Consider the following 17,640-nt stretch of genomic DNA (forward strand, 5'->3'; position numbering starts at 1 on the left):
GATCACACGCATATATAAAACATACGTCATATACAAACATATACATGCATGTATATTATATATATATATATATATATATATATATATATATATATATAAAACTAGAATTTATGGTACAATATTCATAAAGGCTTGCCCGAAAAGCAGAAGCGCTAAACCGCGTTTCACGCTTGGCAAGCGATATTTGCCAGCATGGCGTTATTCATATTTGAGGGAAATACGCTGACCGGCATGTATATAAGAATAGTGAAATTGCTTAGCACGTAATATCGACATAAATTCGTAATAACTCGCTTTTCTGCGTTAAGCTGCGTTTATCACTATAGAAAGTCAAACGACGCTATTTCAAAGGCAAATTTAGATAGACTTGCCTCTTTGTTATTCGCGTAATGTATTTTACCCACAACGATTTCTTGCGGTGTAATATCAGCCTCGATCGAATGGATCGCACTAAAGATATAATTAATCACGAATGTTTATCGCATAAGGAACGAGGCATGGCAGGCCTTTCCGGGATAAAGCAGCTGAGGCGAGGAAGAGCGTACTTGGGATCGGAGAAAGGAGCGTTGGACGGAGCATAGAAGAGGCGTGAGGAGCATTGGTGTGGTAGTGGAGAGGAAGAAGAAGGGGCTTGGGAAAAACAAAATAAAAGAGGAAAACCGCTGGCAATTTTTCACTAGCTTTTTAAAGCGCGGCTTAGGTACTCGTGAAGCGAGTTTGAATCGATTTTTCCGGTGGGAAGGGTAGAGGGGCCCATTTTTCTGCCGTCTTCTTGTACTAAGCGGCGCAAACTGTACCTACCTCTCCAGCTGTTTCACCGCCGAATACGGTTGTCGCTCGAAGGCCGAGTTTAGATTGGAATCTGAAATTTCGATACCTTGCTCGACGATTCCCTTTTTTCTCTCTATCGAGAAAATGCTCGCGAAGTTTCGTCGGCGCAAAGGTGGTGCATCTGCATGAGCCAAGAATAAATCAGGCTGCGAAATCCGAATGGAGATTTCTTGCCGCAAGAGAAACGGATACGAAGATCTATGCTTTAGAAAGAGCGATTTTACCTCTACGATTTTTACGGATTGAGATTCTTAATCCGCGCAAGATATAGAGAGATGATAAAGCGCGCGATGATAAATTGTTGTTCACGTAAATACCCGTCCAGAGAAATATTTGTGTGAAATAAATGTCTCGGTGAAGTACAAGTAATGTCACATAGTTACGAGTGTATTTATTTCGTTCACTTTGCGGTTTTATCGCGGCGCGAAATCGCGATACTGTCCCTGACTTTCGTCACGTAAAATCACAGGGCGTAGCATACTGTTTGCAGATACAATCGATGTAGAGCGCGGGCTTACTGACACTTTGCATACTTGCAAAATGTAAGCTCAATATGTTCCTTTTGTTTTGCTCATATAATTTCCTTGCGAAATCGAAGCCACTTATTATACCTATTATTAGACCATCACAAATCCTTGGTATATGTGGCATATGTGGCATAATTTGCCTTTAGAAATAAAGATAATTCTCTTTTTTTGAAAATTTTAGAGCATTATCACACTATGCACAATGTCAACAACAGTAATTTGTATTTTTGATTATGTATCCTTTGTAAATGTAAATAAAATTAAAAAGAATAATAATTTTAAAAGTTTATATTAAAGATTTAAAAAATTTTTTGACAATAGTTTAGGTTTCGCCATAGTTTTATGTCTAATTATTACAATTTAGATTTGTTTATTATATTTTATGCATGAAAGAGAAAAGAGAGGTGCAAGAGAAAAAAAATATTTAAATTTTTTATCCAATATAAATTAATAATGAGTTTAAATTCACAGGGATTTAATTTGTCTTGATAAGAGCAGTCTGTTTAGAGATGCGTAAAATCAGTTTCACCGCTGTAACTTCTGCTGTATAAATGCAAGCATCTTAGTGTTACTGGCTTATTGATACAATCGATCAAGACTGCGGAGATTGACGCAACTTCACTACTAGTTCGCAGCGACACCCGACTTCGAAGGGTATCGGTGCTTGCGATATTATCGTCATGCATCTATCGACCGGCGAGTTTAACGGAGCGCAAGGTCACAGGACTCGTGGTAGCTGCCGCGCGATCGCAGAGATATGCGTTATTATTGTTCGCGTCGGTGCATCGTGAAACGTCGGACGATGATGGAAACTCGTAAAACAGCTCAGTTAGGACGAGAGGGCGAGATCGTTAAAAGTGTAATAAACTTACGAAGCCGCTTGATAAAACGAAATATTCCGGTTCTCCTTCTATTGCAATTTCTAGGGATTTGATTATGTCTATTTATCGTCAGCACAGACATTTTCCAAAGCGGTGAAGCTGTGATTTAGCACTGCTTATAAAACTTACTTTCACAAGTATCGAGATTGCAAACGATATATATGCTACTTATAACAATACATGTCTCTTATATAAATATTATATTTTTTTTTTATATTTGGGATATATATGCATATTAAAATAACGAATTATTCAACTGATATTTTTATATAGTATTTAAAAAATATAGAAAAGAATAAATATTTTTTTGCCTAACTTTAATATTTCATATTGTTAAAATGGAGATCTTTTTATACTTTCTACAAGAGTAAGGACTAAATCTTTTTCTTAAATGTGCCTTTTTATATAAGCATTGTAATGTATGATAATTTATTAAGAAAGAAAGTGATTGTATATTCATTAGTTACTTTTAAATGTAGGAGAAAAAAGTCGCGTTAAAAATCGTTATAAATCAGAAACTAGATTATTTTATGTCTTTGGAAAATTGTTGTTGTGACATATTACATGTCATATTATTGTTTATATAATTCTAGTAGAAAAATAAGTTATGTTTAATAAACAAGATTAAGAAGACTTACGAAATCTCCCCGAAGGCTGAAAATGCTTCCCTCAAGGTATGTGTCTCGATCTCCGGGCTGAGATCTCCAACAAATATGTGATAGTGTTCTGGAACAAAAAATATTATAAGACGATTAGATACATTCTGGAAAAATAAACAATGCGGTGAATTTTTGGCAGAAAAAATTTGGATGCAGAATAATAATGCTCATATATTGGCGAACATTATTTTTTTAGCAATAAGAACGTAGCATAAATCTGAATGGAAACGAAAAATGAAATATATTTATTTTGTTATCCCTGTTTCAAACATATATCTTTATGATTAAATTTCGCTGTCAGTGGTCTAACAAAAACTGTAGATAAAAATTCAATAACTTGATAAAAGATTAATGTTTTCCTATAAAGCTTATTTAAAAATTGAAATTAATATTTATTGCATTCATCTCTATGTCAAAAATTAAAACATAAATATTTGTGAGATTGGTTTTTAATATAACTGATTTATGCGATATTATTTTACAATATACAATAGTGTTTATATAGTTGTCACATACCGAATAAATAACACGCCTAGCTGTTCTGAGAATATCACTTCATTAAATTAGTAATGGACACTCTTTCGCTAACAGCGTCATGCTTCGATCTAAAATATCTGGCATAAATACAAGAAAATAAAATATCGCGGGAAATTATGCGCGAGAACGCTACTCCGACAATCGAAGATCTTTCATAATACACAAGATGCAACCTCTAAGATAGACACTTCAAAATAACTCGATGGAGAATAGGAGTTGGTGTGGAGATACGTAGTAATTTTTTCCTACACGGACTGGATAACGATAATTATTATTAATCGCAGCTGTTTTTGAACAAATACTACGATTGCCGAGCACTTGAAATGGATAATAATTAAGTAATTATTAACCACATAGCCATTTTGAACAATCAATCTCATTGCTGTTTGCCGAATTTTGGAAATGACAATTAATTTTAATTTTGTTACAAGAGTTTTATTTGCAAAACTGTGTGTAATAATATGCAACAATATCATTATTCATTGGAGAAGACAAACGAGAATTTGTGATGACGTCTGATTACAAAATAATATTATGTTAAATAACATTATGCAAACATTTATCATTTCAGAAGTGCCACATCAAATTTTCAAATCGACACATCGTATGACATAACGTATGCTAATGTTATTCCACAAGATTGAATTATAAGTGCTCTAATACATTTGTACTAAACGTGCTTGTATTTCTCGTTGATCGAAATGCGATTGAAAACGCGATTGCTTTGGGAGTTATGGATATCTCTAATATAAAGTTACGGTATTCTCAAGAGGCAATGAATGATTCGTTTATTTTATTTCTAATTATGCCGCTCTATTGCTCGTCTTTTAAGATTTGTTTTATTTAATATATATAAGTGAATCAATTTGTCGATAATCTTAGCGCATCGAACGCCATGATTTCTTTTAATTACATATGCTTTTTACTCTCGTAAAAACTTGTGCAATTTCATCATCCGAGCCAGGATGGGCGCAATGAAACGGTGTGCGAAGTAAGCTTTTGGGGGGATAAATTATCGATTCGCATACGGTCGTGCAGTCGAGTGCAAGTCGCGGTGTTGCGGTACAGCCTCGCACATCGGCTCGATAAAATATGCTTCTCTTCTCTTTTCTCTCTCGTTTTGCCTCTCTCCTATCTGCACCCTTTCAATATGGTTTCATCCACACTGATTCCCAGGAATAGATCAAGAAGAGTAGTCGAAAATCGAGTTACTGCCGGAAGACCTCTACCAGGGGCATCGGTTACTCTGAATGCGTAGTGTGCCGCTAGTGGAAAGTATAGGAAGGATAAAATAGAAGTGGACCGTCAGAGACGAAGGGTGGTCTGATTACAATCAGTTTGATGGCCTATCCTTGCCGGTCGGAGGGAGGTTCCGGTGGGCACACACAGTGGCCCATTCTTGTGAATTAGTCTGATTCTCATCATCTTCTTCCCTCTAGATTGACGCAGTCGACACTATCGCATCGTGCCAGGATCCTGGGGCTATTAAGATATCAACAGGAAATTGACGAAAGTTGATTTTGCCCACGAATTCTCTCTCTCTCTCTCTCTCTCTCTCTCTCTCTCTCTCTCTCTTTTTCCCTCTCATCCCGAGATCCTCGAAATTTTAACAACACAATCAACGATATCTTGGCCTAAATCATTTGATGTTTTTTGAAATTTAAGATTAAGATAAAACCAATAGTGTTTATCGTTATTTTGATACATATATTGTGTTTGTCTTTCTTCCTAAATATTATATATTAATAGAAGCCACGTGCCATTCTATTGTAGATATTTGTTTTTTAAAATTAATGTAATTTGTGTGTGCCAGTTTTTAAATTTAGATAGTAAGTTTTCTTAAATTTTGTTTTTAATTTTAATGAATATTTCGATATACTTGAGCATCTCTTTTATGTTTCTAATTATAAAAAAGATTTTTCTTTTACCATTGAGATAAATATTTGTTGAGAGTTCCATGAAATGTTTTGCTTGACACAGTTCTTTTCATCTACGCTGTAGATTTCTTTAGTTGATTAAATTATCCATGCATTTTTCTTGTCTACTGAATTTTTCAGCGAGCATCGCATTCATATAACTCAAAATGACTAAAAAGACTGAAACCTTTTCTGTGAATCAAGAACCAAATACCCATAATTTTACCGAAAAGGATCTTGCATGAAAGTGGTTTTGGAACCGGTTTGCTTCCAACGAAATTTCACGAAATCTATCGAATTCGATATCATCCGGCAGTAAATAGTTGGCAAGATCTGATTTCATAGGGAGAAGGTTTGTTGAAATATGGCCTGGTTGAATGTAGAAAGGGCGTAGCATGAAAAAGATGTCAGCATTAAAGGATCTTTGATGATGACGTCACGCGTCATGAGTCGCCCACCGTCTGGGTGGTTAAATGTAGTCCACAATTTTCAATAAGGTGGGACTAATGGAACGCCATTTATTTGCAGCTTTATCCATTTTTCTCTCTTTTTCTTTTTTGCGCATCTACTAGCCGGCAAAATAATACTTCCGTTTTAATATAGAATTGAACATTTTCATCAACTTTAGTGACAATGATAGTTGTAACAGTAGTGTAAACATCATTATTATTACTGTCATCATCATGGTCGTGACATACTGCCACGTTGAAATTTCAATGTGTTATGAAACAAGGCTATTAAAATCGTGATACATGTCCGCGTGTCATGTATGTACGTATTGCATGTTTACGACGTGTGTATGCAGATTGTACACGAGAAAGTATACATCGAGTTAATAATAAGGCAAGGCCGTTTAATTTTGCATGTAGCGTGTCTTTCGATTTTTTTAACGAAATGAATTTTATGTTTAATACTCAGGAAAATCTTTCATATTTTTTGATAAGCTAAGATAATTTTTCGAAAGCTAGTCCCTTGAGATTTAAAGATGCAAGCGGTTTTATCGATGTATATTGTATGTGTGAGACACATTTATTTATAATTTGAATATTTGAAGAAAGATAACATTAAATGAATATAATACGATTTTTATTAATTTTGTAAAATTATAGATACCTGGGTATATCGCGCGCGAAAACTTGTTAGTATAATGATTTGTACAAATTTATTCAATCGATATTAATAAAATTTAAATGAATTATTTTTAAATCAAATAGATAAAGAGTTAGAATTAATTTACTACGTTGTGTGATTAAATTTTTTCATGTACTATGTACGTAATATATATTTTTATTCCAAATTTAATTTTAGATTGTTCTTGAAATTTGAAAAATAATTATGTATGTACTATCTTTCTTACAATATAATCCGTGATTATATTGAGGCAACTTAATTTCAAAATAATATAAAAATTTGATTATTGAATATATATAATTATAAATCTATCTAGCATATATATATATATATATATAAAGAAAAAGTAATTATTTTCTATAAAATATAGTCCGTTACGTGATATTTGATTTAAATTTATTCGAGAGGTTGTTCTTCGATGTCACGTCTTGCGTGACGATTTCACGCGGGTTGACGACATGAATGGATCCTCTTGACAGTTTCGAAGGTAAAAGATGGAGAGAAAATAGGAAAGAAACGAATCCGAACGCCGTGCCACGGTAGTGAGATCCATTGAAGCAGCACAATGCGGGGGGTGGACATACAAAAGTCCGGGCCACGCCGTACATCAGGAATCGAGCATGGATGGCCCGTAGATCAAGGGTTTCCTTAATTTCGCCGGACAACGGTGAAATGTTGATTTATTGTACCTCGAAACGGGCCGAGTGGCTTGCACGCACCCCATGTGCACGAGAGAAAATATGCCCTGCGGCCTGGGATGGCGCCTGTGCCGCCAATGGAAACCTCTATTAATTCTCCGTGCGGCGAAAACCTAGCGGAGTGAACACAATCGAATCTCAGTTTGGATGACCGCTCCCAGAACTAGTGGTACATTTGCGCGCACGTGGATTGCTCATAAGATTTGCTCGGATTTACATTAGAAAATATGGATCAGCACTCAGCTGAGCGACGATTCGTGGATTATTCTGTGTTTGATTTCGATTGCTTTTATTCGGTCGAGATAATTCGATGGAGACATTATCTTGTGTTTTATCATGGCGCACGTTGTTTTCAAATTACATTTCCAAAGCTTTGGCAAAATTCGAATAGGCTTATGTATTCGAGCTGAATACCGTTGTCGACCGCTAATAGCTGAGCAATATTAGATGTGTAATACTGGTTTAATAATATTTTAGAGCAGACTGGTAAAATAGTATCGGTACGTAATTCTATTAATCTATTCGCATAAGATCGTATCTCTATTACAGTACTATATAATGCAGCGCTGATATCACGGAAATGTTGTTAGACGAATTTTCGATACTATTCTATCGCATTATTGATATCCTATAAATGAATGTAATAAAATGACTTATTTGATAATAAAAGTATAAGTTATTTGTAAATGACAATAGATTAAAAAAAAAAATGTATCTTAGAAAGACACACGAAACCTACTTTAATACATACTGAAGTGATGGAAGAAAAAATTAATTTTATTTTTATTATTTTATCATTTCGATAAAGATCTTGGAATAGAAGAAAAAAAAAGATAAAGGTTTTAATCAAGTTTTAACGAAAAATTATAGAAAATATTAAATTAAACGAATGGTTTAAATCTAACTAGACAAATGCCTGAAGTTGATCGAGCTGCTTCCAATCAGCGATTAATTCGTACATTTGTATTCACCATTGATCAAATCCTTCTTTCTGTAAGCCTCTACTAGCATTATTCGTCCTTTTGTTTCTCACGGTCGGTAATAACCAGCTACCTCGTTCCTCCATCGGGGATTTTAACCGGGTTGACTCCCGGAGGTACTTTAGATCTGTTGTTTCTGATACAAGGATTTTTCTGCGAGAATGCACAATGTATAGAATGTATAGCATGTGCGAACTGGATATTTTTAAAATACACGCTACCGTAAATATTTCAATCGTTTAATACCGGCTGGCAGCATGATATCAAGCAAATGTTTTCCATACTGACAGTTGAATATAAAATTGGAAGATAAATGGAATTTTTAATTAAAAATTAATTTACTGCCTATAAAACTCTTACTCCCTCTTAACTCCTCCACTGCCTTTTGATCACCAGAAATTAGTCAATCTTAATCATTATACTTTTTTTTTTTTAATACAAGTTTAAAAAATCTTTATTTATATTTACCTTATATTTTATAATTAATTTAATTTGATAATAAGAAGAAAAGAGGGAAATTACATTATTATAATTTTTTTCTCTAACACACACATATCTACGTATATTATTTTAATAATAAATCTAAGAAAACATAAAATTCATTAAATTGATTAAAAAATTTACGTCGAATTTACTTCAAACCAGTTGAAATAATGGATAGGTTATAATATGTTAATTATTGCTCTAGTCACCTTTGACAATTGCACGAAATGTATTAACCGAGACATACCGGTGCCATTTCAATGCATTCGTAACTGTATCACGAATTGAAAGTGCATTGTTAAACGCACAATGACGGTATTTTGTGACTGATTGTACCCGCTAGTATATTAGCTTGCCCCAAAAGTGTTCTTGCAAATTATTATCAACCTTAATTATTGTAATTGTTATCAACTGAAAAGTTTTTTAAAAACTAATAAATTAGTATATAATTTTATATATTCGTTCCATATGTTGTATTATAATCATCTTTTTAAAAATTAACTAGAATTATCTAGAATTAAAGAGAATATTTTCAATAAATGTATTTACTAATATATTCCACTCTTATGGCCACATCATATTTTTAATAATATGAAAAATGAATATTCAATGAGAGGAAAGCTGATATGTTAGACCGTTCTTGGTACGTGATTGGTAGAGAAAAATATGAGCAATTTGTTCGATGGTGTGGAATGTGTCATGGCAAAGGGAAGACTAGAATCGTTACGCTCGGCGAATTTTTCCCAACAGTTTTTATTTCGTCAGTCCCGTGACAGGCGAAAGAGCGTAGATTACGTATATACGAGCCGGCCATCGATAGCGCGACCAGGCTCAACTGTAAATCGTCGTGATTTAGGGGATGAACGACATATTGGCCAATGCATAGCTCAAACTGCGATGCAGCCGGTGTGTACTGGCTGTGCAAGGTTCACCGGCGTACCTGCAGCAACGGGATGCATGATGCATTGTCCCTAGACGAGCGTAGATAGCGACCGAATTGCCATTGCTACGTTGCACGTCGGATTTCGCCCGTCGATATTCCCCAAGCAGACCTTCACCGATCATTTTCATTGCCAGCGCGCCCATACGTCCCCCCGTACAATCATGATGATGACTATTGACGAAACAATAGAGCGAAATCGTCTCGCGTAAATGGAATTCGCGAGTTCGCGCCCGTGTTCCTCCTGGTTCATTCTCGCTTATGCGAGAATGCGGGGTGCGCGTGAGGGAGAAATCAGCTTAATTAAATAGTTCAAGAGAGACACGAGGGTAGAGCGGTCAGGCGAAGTGGCGCGCCGGCCAATCGGGTCTCGAATTCATGCATAACGCGCGCTGGCCACGTAAATCTTTGGTCGAAAAGGCGCATTTCGAGCTGCAGGCCGATTTCAAGTTATGATCGTGCATAAAACTTAGATTGTTAGTCGAGGATTGGGGTCAACTCTTCCTTATTTCAAGGAGAAGCATAGCATCAGCCGGTCTCTCGTGTTATATGCGCATCGCACGGTTTGCAGAGGCAAAAAAATAAACGTCAAATTCAATGTCTAAGTCTTATAAATGATTAGCTTGTCAGCCTATCGCGTTGCAATTAGTCTCACTGTCAAATGTAAACCGTATCCCGTAACCGCATGTTTTATTCATTGCCCTGTCCCTCTATGCACGTGGTAGAAGTTTACCCGTCAACAGTCGCAAAGCCAATACGCGATTGCTGTAGCTATGAGCCTCTCTAATTCCAGGGGCATATCCGGCCTTTATGGAACTATTATCGAAGTGAGATAGAAAATTACTCGGAATGAGCGGTATTAACGAACATCGCATGATTGCCGATGAACATTATGCCGTGGCCCAGTCTCGTTTACATTGAATCGGCTTAATTAAATGGTCTGCGCAATACAGCATCTAAAGTGCGTGTGCGTAAGGCTTTCCATATGTATGTGCGTGTAGTTACACGCGCACGCGCGTACATACACACACGTTTATCGTGTATCCATCAGCGTGCGTGGTGGCGCGATGCCAAATTGATGCTGTTTGCCGTTGCTCTAAGCCTCAATCTGCCCGGTTGTACCGGGACGATCCTAACACGCGCGCGCTAAGCTCGTCGCATTATGGATACGTTCTATCCGCCGGCGTACTCAGCTTGTGAGTACCGGGAACGTGGTGCTCGGAGAAGCGGGGGGAGGGAACGAGCTGGTTTCCGAGAGGTGGTTGGCAAGTAGGGTGGTTTACAATCGAAGTATTGTTATACAATGGCATCGTTCTACCGGCTGACAAACCGATAGGATGCTTCGACGCAGAACTTTCGTGAAACGTGATTAAGCGTCGCTACATATTTACAGCGTCGCATAGCGGAACATGATAAAGAGGGAGAGAAAGGAAGAAGAGGAATAAGTTTGAGATACTAACGGAGCGAATGGGTGAGCTAGTGCTATATTTTCTGATTATGTACAGCAAAGGCATTCCCGCAACGCTTATTTATATCCGCGTATTTTCTTGTATTTTTCATTTGCAAACTCTTTAATTTCGTTCAATTTTAGATATATTACATCATAATATTATAATAATATCGCATAATTGCATGCAACAGAGACGCGTTACTCTTGTATACACTTGATTGCATTGCGGGACAATGGTTGTGGAAATAATTGACTAATAATATGAATTCTGCAGTTGTGCATGACTCGCATATGTACATGGACGTAATCACATTGGTTGAGACGTAGGGAATGTGTCTGCTATGCAGCTATTAAACTCATGCATTTTATACTACGTAAGAATTTACTACGTTCTGAACGATAAAATTTTTCAGAATTTACTTAGTTGTTTATTTCAAGTAGTATATTAGAAGTTTAGATTGTTTGCCCTGGCACTGATAACTTTTTAATGTTTTGATAATTCTTTCTAATAAAATTAACAAAAAGATTTCTTATGAGAATCAAAAATACAATACTTAATATCATTTCAGCTATGAAACAATAAGTGTTATTGCGTATGAGAAGAAATACTTAAGAAAGACGCACTTCTTTATACGCTGAAATTTCAAAGAATTTTTAAAGTGATTAAAATTCATTAAAATTATGCTTTAAAATTATTTGTAGTTACATACTTATCCCTTATACTTATTCCTATTAATTAGAACTGAATATGCCAAGATAGCGTGGTTTACTTTACCGCTTTATCGTTTGATAAAGTCCAGGCACGCCTGCGGCCAGCGGTCACTCGCATGAGCAAATACGTGATACGTGAAAAAAGCCCGAGCGTGTTACTGTCACCGTTCCCGAAGGTCGCTTTAAAAATCACCTGCGCAGCTAAAGCGACAAAAAGGAAAATCGTTAAACCGACGGCACGTTGATCTGAAAGGATCGCTCTTGATATTCGGGGTGTCGACTCGCTCTTGGGATCAGCCGAACGTGATGTATTTTTACTTGATGGCTGGGTTCCGCGGACTGCCGAAGCTTTTCGGCGCTGGATGACGCGAGGGGCGGCGAGGAGCGAACAGGGAAACGAGAAAAAGAGATCGGGCTGCGTCGATGAGAACACAGCAGTGAGAGAAAGAGAAGTGAGAATGGTGGCCGGCAGCTCCGGAGGGATACAAATTCATGTCGATGCAGCACAAAGTGGCGTCCACCACTTCTCAACCCATTCGCACCCCCCTCCTATCCTCCCTACGCCCCATCTCATACCATCCTCCCGACAGCCCCTTCGACACTGGTTCGGGCGTTCCTATCGATCTAGACAGGCTAAAAACTCGTAGAAACCACCGACGGCAGCTTTTGCGGACGCCGCTTAGCGGGATGTCGTGCGGACGCATCGGCGTCGGTGAGATATTGGCAAGAGAGGCTTTTTGTCGGGTGGATGTCGAATGATGCCTTAAGCAGCGTTCAATTACTAAAAGTAGATCGGGAAGAAAGATGTGGCGACGACTGCGCGTAACGGCGTGTAACGAGTCGGATCGCGAGATCCATCCAGTTTGTCGACGATAAATGACGATGGTAAATAAAATGCTCGACGATACGGTATTTAAAGTATCTTTTTTTTTTTTTTTAACATATCGATATATTATTTGACAAACCATTTTTCATTTTGAAAAAGAAGGGATTAATCGTCACCATCAAAAGTTGTTGAACTAATTTCGCTCGAAGTAATATTTACATCTGAACAATATGTAATTCGCCGATTGATTTGCGCGTAATTTGCCATTTATTATTCATAAGATTAATCATTATCGACAACCCATTCCCTTTGCGAGGATATTCTCGAGTGATGGCGTTTAAGCGCGATGTATATGTAGGTGAATGACGAATATATAATTAGAATATCTCTCTACACATAGGAAGCTGTCGACATTATTGCGAATATCAATATTGAGATATAGATATATCTCAATGTCAACAAACATGTCGTTAAACAATAATATATGTTAAAAGATCAAAGCGGGTATGCTTTACAAACGTAAAAAATTGAAAATTTTAAGAAACATTATAAAAATACAATATAAATTTTATTTTTATTATACAATATAAAAAAGAAAAAAATAGCCATTTAATTGTTTATTACCTAATAAAATATTGAATTGTAGGCACATTTAAAAATTCGCAAACAGAAAATGCCATTGTTATTGGATTTATGTGAAAATCATATTCTGTGTATCATATCTTTCATGATGAAATGAGCTGATTCAAACTAATGACTATACAATTAGTGCAAAGCAGCTATAATCACGTGGATCATCAAATTCTAATGTTCATCGTATAACATAATAACAAATAACAACGATATATATATAACTACAAAGTACGAAGTAATACCATTTTCGTATTATTGCCCACCGAAGGAGAGAAGATTAATACTTACCATTAAGCGATTTGATAAATGACACGTTGCTAAACCGTTAATAATATTCCGGAATATGGACTTAAATTTCAAAGTTAACTGAAACGCTGCCAAGCTAAATATCACGTGATAAATGACTCGTGTAAATGCACCATTTACTGTCTACAGAAAGCGATGTAACCTGACGGATACGTAGAAGTAGGCAAAATAGGTACGGCTGCCTAGATGCAATATGGCAGCATTTCAGAAGGACTAATTGCGAACTGATTGTTTTCCAAGAAGATTGATGCGGCCAACCTTACTTACAGTAAATACGAGCTGCAAGCGTTATAATTATTACAAACCGCGCGCGAACGTTAATGACTATTTTGATATTTACTGTGCTACGACTTACACAATTAATATTTTCTACAAATGAAGAAATATTATCTTATCGCGACTCATAAAGTTAAATGCGAACTTAAGATGGAACTTCAATGAAAAAATTTAAATATTTTTAATATAAAATAAGTCTTAAAATTACGTAAAGTAATTTAATTCTCATTTAGTCATAAACTTTCAACTTTATTCAACGTTAAAAGTTTTTTAATTCAAATTATTATTTAATATAAATTTTTTACAAGTTTGATCGAATGATTGCATTATCCTTGAAAATTGATGAGCATTTATATAATCGAAAAAAGTGCCTCTATTCTCTGCAGCTCTTTACTAGAAAATTTTGCAGTGCAGTAACACGATTGATTCGTATATTTCAATATTATGGATGTATTAATTTTTATAATATGATGCTATTAGGAAGAATAATAACAGCTAACAATATAAATATAATAGAGGAATATTTAATAAATATTCAACAATATATAAGTTATAACAGTACATGGCATGTGTAAAAATACGAGTATTCTAAAGTGTCCTTTCGCAGTGATCACCAGTGATCGCAGTGATCATTTTGCTTCACTGCGGAGGTAACCGAGAGAGCTATAGAGAATAGAAAAGTGTAATATGAAAAATTGATTGTCACTTTGTGATTGACGACAAGATGTCGAACATCATCGGGCTGTATGGCATGCACAAAAGATATGAAAGGCGAGAAGGAGCAAGGGAAAACGAAGAAAAAGACGCGGAAGAAGTGGTTTAGGAGGGGGTGGCATTCTAGGAAGGGCAGACCAGTCGCGGCCAAGAGTGCACATTCAGCAGCTTTGCTCGATCGCCTTTGGAATATAAATTTGCAACATTATCGTCTTGGAGAGAGCGTTATCCCCATCGGCGTGAGTTTTCTGACACGGCTGGTGTACCCGAGGCCAGTACCGCCACTTTGACCGAATGGATTTCGAATTTCTTCCACCCCCATCGACTCCGAATTCCGATAACTCGATTACCAATTTATTCATCGCGATGGAAAATCACTGCTAGTTTATTTGCTAGTGTTGAAAGAAAGACAAGCGCTATTTTTTGAAGGAGATTTCTCGTATTTTTATGCAAACACGTTTCCTATAAATCGGATTTTTCGTAAATATAAGTAATATCTATTTTGCCGTAAGCTTCTTTTTTATACTTTTTTAACTTATTTTTTTATTAAATATTTTTTTAGATATACATTAATAACGCGTACATTTGATCAGTTTCTCTAGAAATAATATGTTATTTGAGGAGTTATAAGAAATAAATATAAATTTATCAAAAAAAAAAAAAAAAAAAAATACATATATGATTAATACAGTATAAATTATATAAACCAGATAAGTTTTTATAAATGAATAAATTTTAAAATTATTCAAGACGATAAATTCGGCTGTAAGTTTGATACAAAGATTTCTATATTAATAGAATGAAAAAATTGAAAAATGAAATAAAAATTTATATTTATTATTTATACAAATTTTAAAATGATACGCTAACTTTGCACACATTTTACGGAGCATTAAATTTCCGTCATCGTAATTTTATTCGCCAGAATCGTTAACAACGAGGAACATCCATCTATTAGGTAATAAATTATTTTCTCTCGGATGCTCACGAATGTGCATCGTAATTTTTTTCGAGAGAACAGGAAGTCTGCGTTCGCGGTGATAATAACGGATAATAGCTTTCATGCGGATCTTGGACGACCTTTCTTCGATAACTGGAACGATCCGAAAAGTTGGGAAATGGTAAATGGTGGGTCATCGATAAGAGGAGATTGAAATTGAGAACAGAGAGCAACGTTGTGAAGTTCGAGACGGTTGCGCTGTCATGCCTAGGTATTCGCGGCAAGACTGATTACTTGCATTGATCAGCAACGCGAGGTTCACGAAAATGGTCAAACTTACCCCCAATATCGCTACGACATCGTTCTCACACTCGCTCACACTCTAGTACGTTAGTGACACACGTTCTTAAACCGCTTTCCCTTAGCAATTTGTCGTAAAGATGCTTGGTAGAATCCTGATCCGGAAACCACAATTAACTAATGGACGACCAACGGGGAAACTTATGCGAGCGTTAGTGGCCGTATCCAGACTGCTTCGTAACTTCCTGGATTGAGATGTATCTTATAAACCCTCGCACTGAAGTCCTGAGCCCTAAGTTGTCACGACCTTTCAAAGAACTTGTACGATCTGTGTTGTCAAACTTGTAAACCTATGGTCGCCTCGATACTCGAATGATCGCTCGTCGAAGTTGAACATGTCGTTTTAGTCTGTCATAAGTACCTGCATTTTATCAACTATCATGAAATATCATATGTCGTTTTATCTTTTACTGCAGATAATTAATTTGAATTATTTTTTTATTTTGATATATTACAATAAATTTCAATGTCTGAATAACAGAATACATATAATTTCGATGATTAAATAGTATAAAACATATAATTGCCTGTTTTGCTGTATTATTAAAAAAATCAAATTAAATATGTTTTAATATTGCATTATTAAAGTATCAATAAGTAAGATACTGTAACCCGTTAAAATTTGATCAAAACATAAAAACAATTGAATGATTATTTTAACTAAACTTTTCAGATTCAAATAATCTCAAATCGAATAGAACAGTTTTTAAAACAAATTCTAATCTAATATGCATATATCGGAAACAGATGTAATCTTTCTAGTGATCTCATTTCGTCCATTAGACAATATAATTGTCATTGAAATCGAGGTAAGAACGATCCATCCCTCTCGCGGTGAGGGTTTTTAGATCCGTGAGCGACGTTGAGCGCAGCTTCTCACTTCTTGCGTCGTGGCAGCATCGGCGATGCGCGGCGAGAAGGAGCGACGGAAGGGGTGGCAAAGGGAAGGCGCGTTAAAAAAAGTTGATGAGTGATTTATAATAGGAAGAATAATGGAAAATGGGTTGGACGACGAGCGCGCGTCGGCGAGAGGCGCCTTGACGGCTCGTTTATTAGTGGGGGCACGTTCTCTCCCTTTACTTTACTACTACTGGCATAGCTGGTGGGTCCACGGCCCAACAGAGTTGTAATTAATTACCAAAGTAATTATCTGATGATTTAGGAACCCACCCCACCCGGTGCTCCGTGCGAAACTGAAACGAATTACTATTACCCATATCCGAAAACTAACCACCGGCGGCAGTAAGGCGCGAGTTGAGTAGTAGGAGGGAAAGGGTTGCTGATGGAATCTAACGAAGAGGAAAGGTTTTGGCTTCGTTCGTGTAAGCCACTCAAGTTTGGCGAGCAAGCAGCAGCGTGCCGTATATTTGTCCGTATATCGCTTATGAATGTATTGGAACATATTGCGTACACTTTTATGAGATATGCTTATGTATTATACATATTTATGAACATTAATTTTCCTGGTAGTTGGTAACTTTTTTTTTTACTTGCACGTGCATTTTATATTGATTAATATAATAATATTAATCAAATTATGTATTAATATTATGTAATTAATTATTTTGCATTTTTTCAAAGATCTTATCAATAAATATTAAATATAATCTGTACTATAATTTATTGTTTTTATATTTATGTTTAATTTATAACTAATGAATTTTTATTCTGTAAAGAAAATTTATCTTGTAAATCAGGCCAACTTTACTAGATTTGTCTAATTTCCATTGAATAATTACATTAAATGTACAAACGTAATAATCATAACGCTTTATATCACTGTGACTGTATTACATGCGCATATATGTATATTATAATTATCGTTAGCAATGCATATCAAT

At 35.9% G+C, this 17,640-nt stretch overlaps 1 protein-coding gene across 4 annotated transcripts in view; it reads right to left on the bottom strand.

Moving 5' to 3' along the window:
- LOC126850288 (nucleolysin TIAR-like) overlaps positions 1-17,640 on the bottom strand; it is a 382,595-nt gene that overhangs the window by 82,935 nt on the left and 282,020 nt on the right. For all 4 annotated transcript variants that reach the window (XM_050593136.1, XM_050593137.1, XM_050593135.1 and 1 more), the window contains one exon: positions 2,878-2,965. In XM_050593136.1, the coding sequence (XP_050449093.1) occupies positions 2,878-2,965 (88 nt within the window). The remainder of the gene's footprint in view (positions 1-2,877; positions 2,966-17,640) is intronic.

This window comes from Cataglyphis hispanica, chromosome 6 (genome assembly GCF_021464435.1).
Source record: "Cataglyphis hispanica isolate Lineage 1 chromosome 6, ULB_Chis1_1.0, whole genome shotgun sequence".
NCBI classification, from domain to species: Eukaryota; Metazoa; Arthropoda; class Insecta; order Hymenoptera; family Formicidae; genus Cataglyphis; species Cataglyphis hispanica.